General features: G+C 33.0%; 1 protein-coding gene across 2 annotated transcripts; it reads left to right on the top strand.

Moving 5' to 3' along the window:
• On the top strand, positions 1-4,868 carry LOC18438362 (GDSL esterase/lipase At4g16230). 2 transcript variants are annotated; one of them, XM_088858887.1, is made up of 5 exons: positions 1-1,563; positions 1,989-2,119; positions 2,801-3,043; positions 3,566-3,821; positions 4,420-4,868. In XM_088858887.1, exons 1-5 carry the CDS (start codon positions 1,317-1,319, stop codon positions 4,641-4,643), a joined length of 1,101 nt encoding a protein of 366 aa, XP_088715013.1. In that variant the 5' UTR covers positions 1-1,316; the 3' UTR covers positions 4,644-4,868. The 2 variants fall into 2 exon arrangements, 1 of the variants encoding a protein (XP_088715013.1); XR_016049785.1 differs by having other exon boundaries at positions 57-1,563; positions 2,801-3,141.
• The last annotated feature ends 9,534 nt before the right edge of the window (positions 4,869-14,402 follow it).

The raw sequence follows: 14,402 nt of genomic DNA, 5'->3' as shown, positions 1-14,402 counted from the left end.
GAACCGGCCGGTGCCAAATATATATGGCTAGAGCCGGAGTAACCTGACAATTCCCTACCTGAACCAGCAGGTTCCGGTCGCGTTGAGCAATGGTTTGGAAGATCCGTGCTCAAAATAGGACTGGGCTTATAGTTTATATGTGAATCTTTTGATTTTATAACAAGGAATTTAATGGCGAAATGATGATGTTGATGTTGATGTTGATTTCAGTTGGGAAACATTAATGGAGTCACAGGCTTTGACTGCTCAAACCCTGTATCTCCGTACTACCAAAAATTTTCCAATTGACCCACCCCTACCCAGCTTCCCCTGTCTCTCTCTCTAAATTTCTCTCTCTGCTGTCAGTCTCGCTCTCTAAAAAATCCATCTCTCTCTTCTTTCTCTCTCTACAGGCAGACTATGGCCCATCTCTCTCACCCCCTCTCTGTATCTCACTCTCACTGCAGTAATATTCATCTGTCTGTCTCTCAAGTAAAACCCATCTCTCTGTTTCTCTCTCTAACACAATCTCATGCGCCGCTTGCCAAGTTGGTGTGGATTGGTACAACTCATTCAATGTTACATGTTATTCTCAACCATTCTCAGTTCCTTTCCTTTCTCTCTCTACAGGCAGACTATGGCCCATCTCTCTCACCACCTCTCTGTAACTCACTCTCACTGCAGTAATATTCATCTGTCTGTCTCTCAAGTAAAACCCATCTCTCTGTTTCTCTCTCTAACACAATCTCATGCGCCGCTGGCCAAGTTGGTGTGGATTGGTACAACTCATTCAATGTTACATGTTATTCTCAACCATTCTCAGTTCCTTTCCTTTCGATTTCCTACTCAAACGGTTGGACTTTTTCACATGATATCTCATTTTCTTTTTATTTGGTCTCATTTATTCCTATGTTTTCATGGGTTGTGCAGCTTTTACTTTTCCTGTTGAGAAAATCTTAGCTAAAAGTGCCCATTTTTAGCTTTTCTGTTGCCATTATTTACTTCATAGTTTAAATTGCTGCAAGAAGGAACCATGATAATTTATTCATTTTTTTTAACTGGCAGGAAAAGATTAATATCTCTTTTGGTTTTTCATAATCTTTATCTGTGATTTATTTTTATGCCTTTGTAGAGATAATGGGTTTCTTCTTCTCTTGTGTAGTGATTATAAATAGCTCAAGGGGGTTCCCTCTCTCTCATATTTTTCTCTGCCAGAGTTATTTTTCTTGTATTCAGATTATCTAGTTCAAGAGGGCTCATATTCTCTCCTTCTCTCTCTCTTGATTTTAGCTGGTATTGAATAGTTCAAAACTGGGTTGTTTCCTTCCTCTTTCCTAATGGGTTCTCTCTCTGGTTTTTTTTACGAATTGGGGTTCATGGGGGCTCTCCTTGTACATGGGATTTGCTATGCAGACACTGTGCCTGGTTCCTTTGTCTTTGGGGATTCTTTGGTTGATGCAGGAAACAACAATTACATTGTTTCTCTCTCTAAGGCCAATTACCTTCCGAATGGCATCGATTTTGCTCCTTTGCGGCAGCCTACGGGTCGATTTACAAATGGAAGAACAATTCCTGATATCTTAGGCAATATTTCTTACCATTTTCTATTGATCCTTCTTTATTCAATCACTATTGAGTTTAACAATAATTTTTTACAGGGCCCCCATCTATGCTGAATTTGTTGAATGTTGGTGTAATATTTGTGGGGTGTGGAGATTTCTTCTATTTCTTGTTTCTGCTTTTCACATTTTCTTGAAAGAGAAAATGTAGGAAAATTTGAAGTGTATGAGCTTAGACTGAGAAGATTTGTTTCTTATTCGATATTGGTCATGCAAAAATTCAACTTGCATATTTGGTGTGATCAGTAAAAATCTGATATATTGAGCCGATGTATTTCATATGATACATTTAGTGTGATTAACAATTCATGGAGCAGGAAATAGTTCCAAATATGAGTTGCTTGGTTTTTCTCACTCTTGGTCTTATGGGTTCTCTCTGTCTTGAAGCAGGCCAACAGTTGGGATTGACTTCATTTGCTCCCCCTTACTTGGCTCCAACGACTAAGGGGCTTGCGACCCTTCAAGGGGTTAATTATGCATCAGGGGCAGGGGGAATTCTTAACAGCACTGGACAACTCTTTGTAAGTATGTTTTCTTTGGTTATTTTCATATCCAAAAGCTACTAAGTTTCAGTCTTTGCTTTCTAGATTAAAACAAACCCATATGAAACCGCTGGATTTGAATTTTAACCTATATAATTCGACCGACTGAAATGCAATAATGGAGATTAACTGCAGATTAGTCCTTCTCTGTTTCCTAGATAATTTAGTTTATCTCTGTAATCTGAGGCCCTACTCAGGTGACCTTAATCTTCTAGGCAGCAATAAAACTTCCCTAGAGTGAGAAGGCAACTCCAGAAATGAAACTCCGCTTATTGGCAAAATGCAGCTAACAATGGGAGGTAAAATCATGGCTGATTACCTACTTTCTTGGGTTGCCATTAACATGAAGGCCCCTAATGGCAGTTAAAGACAGGGCTTTTTTATTGCTACCGTGATATACAAACGGCGGCTTAAATTGTGAATTTCTGGTGCCAAGAATTAAGTTTTTCACTGGGTACATATGACCACTTAATCTTGTAATCATTTGTAGTTGTCTTAAATACTTTTCTATAAGGTAAATTGACACAATGGTAGAGATCTTGTTTTGTGGCTGTTTTCTTTTTGAACAAATTAGTCCATTCCAGAGAGAGAGAGGGAGTCTTGTTCATATTTTCTTCAAATTGATATGTTGATTTTGTGTTGGAACTGTTTGTCTTCAAGGGTGGCCGGATCAACTTAGATGCACAGATTGATAACTATGCAAACACAAGGCAGGACACCATTTCAATCCTTGGAAAAGCAGCTGCCTCAAAGCTTTTTCAGAGGGGTCTCTTCTCTATGACAATGGGATCAAATGACTTTATCAACAACTATCTCGCTCCTGTTGTTTCTGAAGCAGAGTGTAAAGTGTCCCCTGATGCTTTTGTGGAGGACATGATCTCCAAGTACAGGCTTCAATTGACAGTAATGCCTTCAACCAGTTTCCTTCTCTGCGTTTGAAAATCAAAGTGGTCTCTCTCTCCTTATTAAGATTTACGTGTGCTAGTGATTTTCTCAACAAGGTAGCTACTACACAGGAGATTTTCGTTTCCTATGCTTTTCAAAGGAGTTCTTGTGAAAAATAAGAAAGACCACGAAAAGAGTGAAATATTTCAGAACCAAGAACACCTAGTTGTTTTAGAATTCATACTTTTATAAACTATTTCTGAAAATTTGCAGGAAACGTCAAGGGGGATGTAATAGTGATAATATGTAAGGGGAATTTGCCACTATATGAAACAAATAATTAACAAGATTAAGATGGACAAAGTAAACATCATGTATTCCTCTCCTCTTTCTGCCAACATGCAAAAAATATTCCGTGTATCCCTTTAGCAGATTGTATGCTATTTTATTATCCTTTGGCTAGACCCTTTTGTGAGACCCAATTTTGTAACCAATTCTGTCCATCTTTCTTTTCTTTGCTTTGTCTCTTGTAACTTTCAGAGGCTGTATAACTTGGATGCGAGAAAGATCGTGGTAGTGAATGTTGGACCGATAGGATGCATCCCTTATCAAAGGGACATCAATCCAACGGCTGGGAATGATTGTGTTGCATTTCCGAACCAATTAGCCATGGCCTTCAATGGCCGCCTAAGAGGTCTCCTCTCAGAGCTGTCTTCGAATCTCAAAGGCTCCAAATTTGTCTATGCAGATATCTATAGCATAGTCTCTGATATCATAGAAAACTACACAAATTATGGTGGGTACTCTTAAATTTTGATCTTTTTATTTTTTTCTTTTTGGCAGTTGGTTATTTGGATTTCAAGCCCTGGTATTTAGAGTTTCCAAGCAAAAGGATAGGTGAAAATGAAAGAAGATTTTGAGCCTCCAATGTTGAGTTTATTAGAAACTGAATTTGTCCCCTGCATCATTATCATCATCATCATCAGGACCTTCACTTTTTGGGGATCACTTGCATTGTAATTATTTCATGTAGTCTGCAATTTGTATTTCAAAACTAAGAAAGAAAGCTGAAAATTTCAGGGCTTTATATTTGTAATTTGCTTTTAGGATTATTATTAATGAGATAAAAGAAGAAAGAACTACAAAAAATCACATGCTCAAGTGCACATGAAAATAAATGATACAACGGAGTGGACCATGAAACCGAGAGTACATTGGTGTCATAACTGTCCAATGACCTGATGGACAGTGATAAGAGAGAGACATGAAGTCACACATACACACGCACACATACAAGACTGCCATGTCAAATAACACTTAAATTTTTGTTGTTTTTTCTTCCTTTTTGTCACAAAAAAAAAAGAAACTCATTTTGTCGAAAATGATTTTTACAGGCTTTGAGGTTCCGGACTCTGCATGTTGTTGTGCGGGAGGGCGATTCGGGGGCCTGATCCCATGCGGCCCGGTATCCAAGTTCTGTTTAGACCGCTCAAAATACATATTTTGGGACCCGTATCACCCTTCAGAAGCTACAAATGTTATCATAGCGAAAAGGTTGCTTGATGGAGACTGGAAAGATATATTTCCAGTCAATATTAGAAAACTTGTCCAAGCTTAAGGTTCAGTACTGGTTTTCATGGCCATAGTTTTGAGACCTAATTAGTCCCGCAGTGCAGATTTACTTATTTGGTTTTGTAGTGCTCGGATCAATCGAATGTTCCAGTCCTATTTTTCTCATTTCTTCAGCTGAAGTGAGCTGGATTGATGTTAAATGCATATGCAACTTTCATACATAGGAAGTTAAAAAAGATTTAATACATTTTTTTTCTCTTTCTTGTGGTTATTTTCCATTTGGATGGAACTTTGGATGTCAGGCTTCTTGCTTAGAGTAAGTATCCCACTAGTTGAAGCCATGGTTTCATACTTGTAGCAGGCGATATTTGCATCGTGGAGAGAAGTCCTCTTTGCTCGGAAAAAAAATCCACCCCAAAAGTTTCCTTTCCTTTTAACTGCCCTCCTCTTTAGTACAAGAAGGTCACACAAAGGTCACACCAATGTTATAAGCATCGGACCAGCCACTAAATTGGTGACAGGTTTGGTCTAGTCGGAAGCAGTTTAATTAGATTTTAAAAACATTAAAGAATATATACTTAATAATAATTTTAAAGTATGACATATATTAAAAAAATGTTGTCTAACTTCGTTTGGCTAGTCTCATTGAAATGGACAGAGTTGGACTGGCTAAAATCGGCCAAGTTCTGATTTTAAGGTTTCTGACCAAATTTGCTTTTTATTTTATACTAGACTGGTCAATACACCTGTCAATGGTTCGACCTGTTGGACCATCTGTTCGATTCAATGTTGATAATTATGGGTCAAACACTTTATCAACTGTAAAATCACATAGTCTCAAGTGAAATTGGGGCAATTGTGGGTGTGCCATTGAGCCTGCCCAAAATCCATTAAAAAAAGGTTTTTTCAAACCTTATGTAGAAAATTGATGCCTTGTCGCCTGAGTTCACATCCAATGGCTATCGGATATTTTGGTATGGTAAAAGTAAATGATTTTATAGTTTATATCCTACTTAATGTACAAACCTAGGGTTTATATATTGCTATTGTGAATAAGTTTTTATTTATTGATTTTACTTGGTAAAAAAACCATCATTAGGGCACACATTTATTTAGTTCTAAAAGTTAGATGAAAAAAAAAAATAAGATTATTTGACTTCATTATAAGGTAGTCAAAATCACTTCTGAATTTATTGATTTTACTTGGTCAAGAAACCATCACTAGGGCACACATTTATTTAGTTCTAAAAGTTAGATGAAAAGAAAATACAAAATCATTTTACTTCATTATAAGGTAGTCAAAATCACTTCCAGCCATTAGGTGTGAAATCAAATAGCCAGAGGCATGTCATGGACTTCCATGTGCCAAAATCACGAAAGAACAGCGTTGCACACGAAGCACAGCAAGGTTGTAGGCCAAAAGAACACGGGTGCGGTTTATAAAAGGTTGTAACCCTAAACAATCAAAGTCATATACACCTCCAAATTCTATTATAAGATATAACTTTGGTGTCAAAACTTTTTGTGATGACCGGGTAATCCATTTTCATCTCTAATTATGAAATTTAAAACTTAAAAAATAGTTCAAATCAAGTAGATCTATGAACACATGAAAATATTAAAAATGGACGCTCCAAATAATGTGTTGCAAGATGCACTGATTCTGGGACTCGAAACCATTCTTTTTTCACATATTTATACATCTCAACATCAAGATGATCAATTAGATGGTTTTTTAACATCTAAATAATCTTTTCCGATGGATTTTTTAGGTGAAACTTAATTATGTTGCGACCATAGTTAGCAAATCGGCTTTTTAACATCTAAATAATCTTTTCCGATGGATTTATGAGGTGAAACTTAATTCTGTTGCGACCGTAGTTAGCAAATCAGTGACTAATCGCCGACTTTTTAAAAAAATCTGAGCTTTTTTTAAAAACGTTTTAAACGCCGTTTTTTTGAAAAGTTTGTCTAAAAAACACATTTTTTTTCATAATACTGTTAAAAATGTGTTTTTATGAAGAACGAAAAAAAGGGGGCCAAAAAAATGTTTCTTTTTTTTTTACTTGTAATTTTTTTTAAGAAAGAGAAACAACTTTTTTTTCCTAATATGTGTAATTTCTAAAAAAACATATTACTTCGACAAAAAAAATCCTAAAATGGAAATTTTTATCTCCAATGGATTTATGTATTGTTAGGATCTAGGGTCTATTATCTTAAGGTTTACGCTATGTTCTCTTCTTCTTCACAACCGCATTTACAGATTGAAGGTATGATTTTTTTTTTCTTTTTCTTTTTAATTTAAACATGTCGATGCATATTTTAGTAGTTATTGTGCAAATAAAATATTGTTTCCTTAAAAGAAATTATTGTGTGAAAAAAATCATAGAGATTCAATGTAAAGAAAATCATATAGATGCAAAAACTAGATTTTTGTGATTATTTCAGTAATCATTTGTTGTTAGCTTTGCTCCATTCCTTGAAGTCGCTGATCCATGGTCTGGAGCTGGTGATCGATGCTCTATTGTTGTTGAGCAGATGTTCTAGAGCAAATGCTCTGTTTCCCCAGTATTAACAAGCCATGTGATCCCCTTTAACAAGCCCTATTTATCAAAGAGAGAGAAACATAGGACCCAAATCGCTTAGCATGTCCTGTTTCTCAAAGAGAGAGAAACATAGGACCCAAATTACCTGCGATCCCTTTTAACAAGCCTTGTTTCTCAAAGAGAGAGAAACAGAGGACCCAAATCGTGTATATAAACTATAAAGTAGTTATACCATAGTTAGCTATACCCTAATACCATGGTTAAAGTATTTAGTGATAAAAAAAATCGTGTCTTTTTTTTTTGGTGTACTTAAGTAGGTGTGATATTTGCAAAGTATTTAATAAAAAAATTTATATGGTATATTTTTTTTATATGTATTTAAGTACGTTTGATATTTGTTGAAGTATTTAATGTGAAAATTTATGTGATCTACTTTTTTTGGTATGTATTTAAGTAGGTATGATCTTTGTTAAAGTATTTAATGTGAAAATTTATATATTGTTTTTTTTTTTTTGGTATGTACTAAGTAGGTGTGATGTTTGTTAAAACATTTAATGAAGAAATTCATATGGTGTATTTATCATGAACTTGTTGTTTTATTTTTTATAAAAGCATGAACCCCTAATGTGTGTAGACATACATAAAATGGTTAGGTCAAAAGATACATTTTGGGAGTATTGTGAAGAAAGAGGATATAAATTGTATTGCAATTTTTGCGGTGAATGCTTTTATGAGGGATAACAAGATTCAAATATCAGTTGTCAAGAAAATAAGGGAATGATATAAAAGGTTGTCCTCAAGTACTAGATGATGTAGAAACTTTGGTTGTTTCTATGACATATGAGGTATCTTTTAAGCCTCCAAAGAAGAAGAACAAAATTACATCATATGTTCAAAATATTGATCAATGTTCGATAAACTTAAGTACCTCTACTACTAGTTCCCATTTGCAACAAAGTTCTTTACTATCATTGTTGAATAAAAAAAATAAAGATTTTGTTGACAAAGAAGTTGCTCATGCATTTGTTTTGAATAATCTTGCATTTAATATCTTATTGTATTATTGTATTTTATAAATAATATCTTATTGTATTATTTATTTTTTCAGTCTTTTAAGAAAATAAATTGTACCCCACTTTTAATTGTATTTTGAGTATGTGGCTAAAAGCATTCCACTGATTCGAATGGTTGCCATTCGGATTTTGAGCCAACCATGTAGTTCATCAGCGTGCGAAAGAAATTGGAGCGCTTTTAAGGTGACTCAAACAAAAAAAAGAATAGATTGACACCAACTATATTAACCGACTTGGTTTACATACGAGTGAACTCGAAGATGATGACTGCATCATGTGAAAATGAAATTCGAGATTATACTGCAATTAATCTAGGACAATTTGGTTCATTGCCAAAAGAGGTTTCCGAAAAAGTGGAACATGAAGATACCTCCTCAGATGATGAATGATGATGATGCATGGCTAGGGGATTATATATTCCCAAACTCCTAACTTTTCTTTTGACTCTACCATGCCTTATGCTTAATTTTGAATATTTCTAGTTAACTCTGTATTTAATATTGGATGACTGGATAAGAGTCATGAGTCATCTAAATTTATTGACTTAAGTATATTAGTCTAGTAAAAATTTTATGAATGGATTAGTTGTTGATGGCTCTGACCTAATTTTTTTTTTTTTAGAATTTCAAATTTTCTAACATTTTAACTTATCCGAGTTTTTTACTCTGATTTTTTGAGCCTAGTCGGATACATTGGCGATATCTCATAAAGTATTTTTACCGATCCATATTTTTTATCCGATTTTTTCATCTTATTTTTTAAAATAAAAATGATTTTTTTCTGATTTTATTGTAAGCTGATTTATTAATAATCCCTGACTTGCTAACTATAGTTGCGACCTTATATAATTTTTTCCCTCTTAAGACATAAATCTAATTGATGGAAATTTTCCTTCCAATATGGGGTGGTGAAAACCTCTAGCTTCTAAGTAAACGTTAGAGATGACTCTCAATATAGAGTGGTGGATTATCTCCATGTGAAAATTTATTTTCAAACAGCATGTTTAACATATATTTTTGGAAGGTGACACATTTTAATATACACATACCCGAATATTTACCATTATATTTTTATATTTTTTTATTAAATTGCCCGTTGAACACTAGACTGGCATAGAGGAGCCTGCTCACGCTAACTGCCAAATGATTCGAGTTAATTACGTAAGTACTGACCCTATATAAATAGGGAAATTACGGTATATCCTCATTCTTGGACCTTTATTTTAATTTTTTTCAAAACTTAAATTTCGGTTTGAGATTGAAATTCTCAAACCAAAACTTAAATTTTGAAAAAGAAAATTAAAAAAGCGGTCCAAAAATGGCATCACTGGACCACATTTTTTTTTTTTCAAAACTTAAGTTGCAGACCGAAAATTTCAACATCAGACCGAAAGTTATGTTTTGAAAAAAAGAAAAAAAGCCATCAGAGAATGCCAACATCGGACCACAACTTTAAGTTTTGAAAAAAAAAAAAAAAAAACTGTCAGAGGAGTAATTTGTCAAAAAAAGATCGTATTGACCTACCTTGATTGTAATTTCAGGTATAAAGGAAGCAACTCGTAATTTTCTAACTTATTTAAAGTTTCGTAAGTAACTCAAATGACTATTAATATATTTTTTTTTTACTTGCTCATTATAAAAGGGTGGGTTTGTATAGAGCCGAGGCTCTAAACAATCAAATTAGAGCCTACCTTCAAATAATATCGATAAATGTCGTTTCAATATTAAAAATATTTGTGATAGCTTTAAAATATTTGTTCATCTTTAATTATAAAATTTAAAGTTTCAAAAGTAATGTAGATTGAACAGATCTATGAAAACAGAAAAATCTTGAAAATTGACGGTCCAAAAATACATTACAAGATGCACTATTTTCAAAACTTGAAATCCATTTTTTTCTTATGTCCACGTATCTTGATGTTGAGATAGTCAATTTGAGGATATTTAGGCCTTAAAACAACCTCTTCTAGTGAAATTTATGAGATAGGCTCTAATTTGATTGTTTAAAGCCTAGGCTCTGTATAAATTTTTTTCTTTATAAAGTGATTATCATAATGATCTATAGCTTGGTATGCATCACCGAGCTTTAATAATCATGTGAAGCATGTGAAGAAAATGACTAGTTATTAATAAGTTACATCCAAGGTTATTTTAAAGTTTGGTTTCAAATTCTCTTCATTAAAAATGCTCTATTCTAATTATTATTTTAAAAAATAGACTCTAATTATTATTTTAAAAAATAGACAGATGGGAATGCATCGACTTGCAGGAGGGACGTGCAATGCGCATTTTGTTATAGTGATAATAATATCAAGATGATATAAATATGGGCAATGATTTCATGCAACGGTTGTATCATACTATAATGCAACGACACTTCTAGAAAATTATGTTTATGGTATTTGTATGATCCAAAATTTTGTACACACACTCTCTTCATCTCAACAATCAATCCCCCAAACGAAAAAGTTCAATTTGAACCCTAGATACGATCAAAATAATTCCTCTCCAAAAACGAATCTAGATCATTTATCAATATCTTAGCCTTTATAAACTCAAAATCTTTTTTCTTTTTCTTTTTTTTTAATATTATTCATCTAATGATAATAAAGCCATCCAAAAAAAAATAGAAATGAAAAAAATTCTTCTAAGGCCTAGATCTAAGCATCTCACCAGAATAAATGGCTTATGTTAATTGGGCTAAAAAAATACTTTTTAAGTTGTGTCTTCAAATTTTTTCTTTTTGTGATTGTTCATTAGAATGAAAAGAGTGTATATTTTAAATTTTGGATCAAACAAATGGCCATAACATAGTTATTTAAAGTTGTTGCATCGTATTACTATACAGCCGTTGCATGAAATCATTGCTCAATAAAAGGGTATAAATATATATTTTCAAGAATTAAAATCTCTACCTCATCAAAAACAAACAAAAAACATTGAAATCTCTAAATTTCGGAGATTAAAGGTTGTTACAAGTTAATAATCCGCAAAATAGAATAGTTGTTTGTGTAGGTATATCCAAAATATTTACTCCCAAGTTTTGTTGTAAAGAATATTTATTAAGAGAACATGTTCCTTCATCAATTAACTCTCCTATCAGATATTTCCAATTAAATTATTAAAGAAGGTATATACTATGGGAGGAGATAGAGATAGATTTAGATTTTAAATGTTATGTTTGAGTACCATTTCTTAGGGCCCTCGTCAGTAGCTATGTTTCTCTCCAGAGGGTTCTACTCTAGTGAACACCATGATCGAACCTTTCGTTGTGACTTGATAAATGTTGAACAAAAATTAGCCAAAAGGTATACTCCCTTGGGAGTATACTGTCTATGTTCTCCCTCAGTAGCCCTACCCAGGTTTAGTTTTAGGACCCCAAATTTTGGGGATATAATCCCTTTAAAACATAGATTAACCTCAATAAAGAAAAACTCCTAATTGCACTTTCTCAGCACTTGAAAAAATAATGTCTCAAGAAATAATAGAAACCGATTAATTTTTAGAGGGTGAGATCTAAGTTTCAAAAACTCGAATTTCAAATTTGTTTTTTGTTTTTTAAGAATAATCATCTCCCAAGTACGCCATGGGAATACAAGTAAATTATGCTCCCGAGGGAGCATCACTCTAGACATTATACTGTTTTCAATTAAATTAAAGTTGTAACCTTAAACAATCAAAGTAAGGTGCCCCTACAAATTTTATTATAAGATGTAATTTGGGAGTACAAAAAATCTTAGGATGGCTTGAGAATCTATTTTCATATCCGACCACAAAATTTTAAGCTAAAAAAGTGGTTCAAAACAAGTAGATCTATAAACATATGAAAATCGTGAAAATGGACGGTTCAGATAATGTGAGATACACTAGTTTTTAGACTCGAAATTTATCCTTTTTTTATTTTATTTCATATTCATACATCTCGATATGGAGATGATCATTTAGAGGGTTCTCTACATCAAAACAACCTTTTCCCATGGATCCTTGAGGCGCACCTTACTTCTATATTTTAAGGTTGCAACCTTACTTAAACTTCTTCCTTCAAACAATGAAGGTCGTTTTCATGGGAAGAGAAAGAGTTTGAATTGGATTTGAAAATAACCCTAATCTCATATTTTGTAGAGCTCTCTTCAATAGGCAAGGTACCTTAATTTATGCATCTTTCTCTAAGGGGTCCTCGTTGGCTATCATGATATATGCAAATTGTACAAAAAATAATAATATAACCAAGTGATTTATAGCAAAAACTTCTCAAGAAAGTTCTTATTATTATTATTATTATTTAAAGCCTTATCATATTATGCATATTAGGATTTGGTTCAGAGAGAATCTATATACTTACTTGATTAAGTTTAACTTGGGATGCTAGATCATTAACTCACACGAGATGGAACATCCATCCTCTCCATTTCGGTAAAAGTCAATTTCTTGGACACTAAGATGGGATTATATCTAGTTTTAGTATAAATGCTTTGAAGTGTCTAGCACTCCAGCCCAAAAAATGGTACAAATATTTTATGTAATATTTTTGTAACATTTTTTAAAATAAATCCTAAATATAAAAAGCATAAAATATAATTCATTTTTATCTTTCTTTAATTTTCAAATAATACTTGCTAAATCTTTTTTATGAAGGTGAGCAAAATAGTGACAGATTTCTAAAATCTAGTTTCTTCAAATTTTACATATAAGACGACATATAATCTAGTTTCTTAAAATTTTACATATAAGAGCACCTAATAAAATTTTACATATAAGACGACATCATACAAGGGCATAACGGTAAGACATTGACCATAGACTCATATCCATCAAACCTGAGTACATAATAGAAGGGAATACCAGTAAGATACTCATATCAATGAAAATGACTCATATCAATCATACCCGTGTATTGTATGGAGCATCAATGCAACATATGAAACATTGATGCATAAAGTCATCGAGACTCATATCGTGCATTGTATCGATAAAGTCATCATGACTCATACCGTGCATTGTATGGAGTATCAATGCGGCATATGAAACATTGACACCTACAGTTATCACATAGGATTCGGGTTAGAAAAAGGTTTGTTGAGTGCTTGGATAGAAATGATGCTGCATGATCTCCTCACCAAAAATTGCTAAGTGTAGGATAAGAATATTGATCTCCTCCAATGTATTAAGATTTATGCTCTTTCTATATATCAATACTCTGCTCATTGGTTTTTCGATTTCCATTGATATTAGGTACATTATTCGTTCAACTTCCCAACATCCCTTACAAACTCAAGGAGAAAAATATTCATCATGTCTAAGAGTGAGCATAAAAGAAAATGCAGCATTTATGCATTTAGTGGTTTTGATTTATTTATTGTAGAAAAACGTGGATTGCTCATGCATAATTGGTCGTACTCTTTTAGTTTACAAAAAAATATCAAATCACACCTAAAGAATGATCCGCCCCAACAAAAAAAATGGATTATGAAGAACATTATGGATGATTCCAATTTGTGAGCCATATTATGAATGAAACATGGATTCATGCACTATGCTTTCATTCTTACAATAAACACAAAACTATTATGATTCATGCGTTATTTTTCCTATTTTAGTTCACAAAGAGTATCTTTTTATGTCAATTATTTGTATGTCTATTTTAGTTCACAAGGAGTATCATTTGTATGACAATTATTTGTATTGTCAACAGTGGTGATCTAAATAGGAATGTAAATCCTAAAATCCCTATCTAAGAGTGAAGAAGTTTACAATTTGTAGATTTATTCCCTCATATCCCATTCTCAAATTCCAAGGGGTTGTTTGGTTCGTATGAAAATAATTTCATGAATTTTTTTTATATAAAAATAGAAGTTACATATGTTTGGTTCGTACTTTGAAACATGTGAAAGTTTATTCTATGTGAAAAATGTTTACCATAAAATGGTCCTTTTCATATGATTAGAACTCCCAACCTCAAAGGTGGGAGAAAATTAAGTAGGGTTATTTTTCCGATCAGATTCAAATTAAATTATTGAAAAATTTTATGTTTTAGAGAGAGAAACTGTCTCGAAATTTTTAGAAAATGAAATTATCTCATATTTTGAGTTTTAGAGAGAGAAACTATTTCAAAATTGATAGAGAGAGAAACAATATCAAATTAATACAGTTTGTGTAATGTTCTATTGTCCATTATTTGGTATTTTCA

Source organism: Amborella trichopoda, chromosome 2, assembly GCF_054954075.1.
Source record: "Amborella trichopoda isolate Santa Cruz 75 chromosome 2, AtrichopodaSantaCruz75HAP2 v2.0, whole genome shotgun sequence".
In the NCBI taxonomy this organism is placed as follows: domain Eukaryota; kingdom Viridiplantae; phylum Streptophyta; class Magnoliopsida; order Amborellales; family Amborellaceae; genus Amborella; species Amborella trichopoda.
This window is presented reverse-complemented; position numbering and strand designations above follow the sequence as displayed.

Coding starts and splice junctions, on each gene's coding strand:
- LOC18438362 (XM_088858887.1), top strand. CDS start 1,317: ATGGGTTCTCTCTCTGGTTTTTTTTACGAATTGGGGTTCATGGGGGCT. Junction 1,564..1,988: donor AACAATTCCTGATATCTTAG/GCAATATTTCTT, acceptor GTCTTGAAGCAG/GCCAACAGTTGGGATTGACT. Junction 3,044..3,565: donor AGTACAGGCTTCAATTGACA/GTAATGCCTTCA, acceptor TGTAACTTTCAG/AGGCTGTATAACTTGGATGC.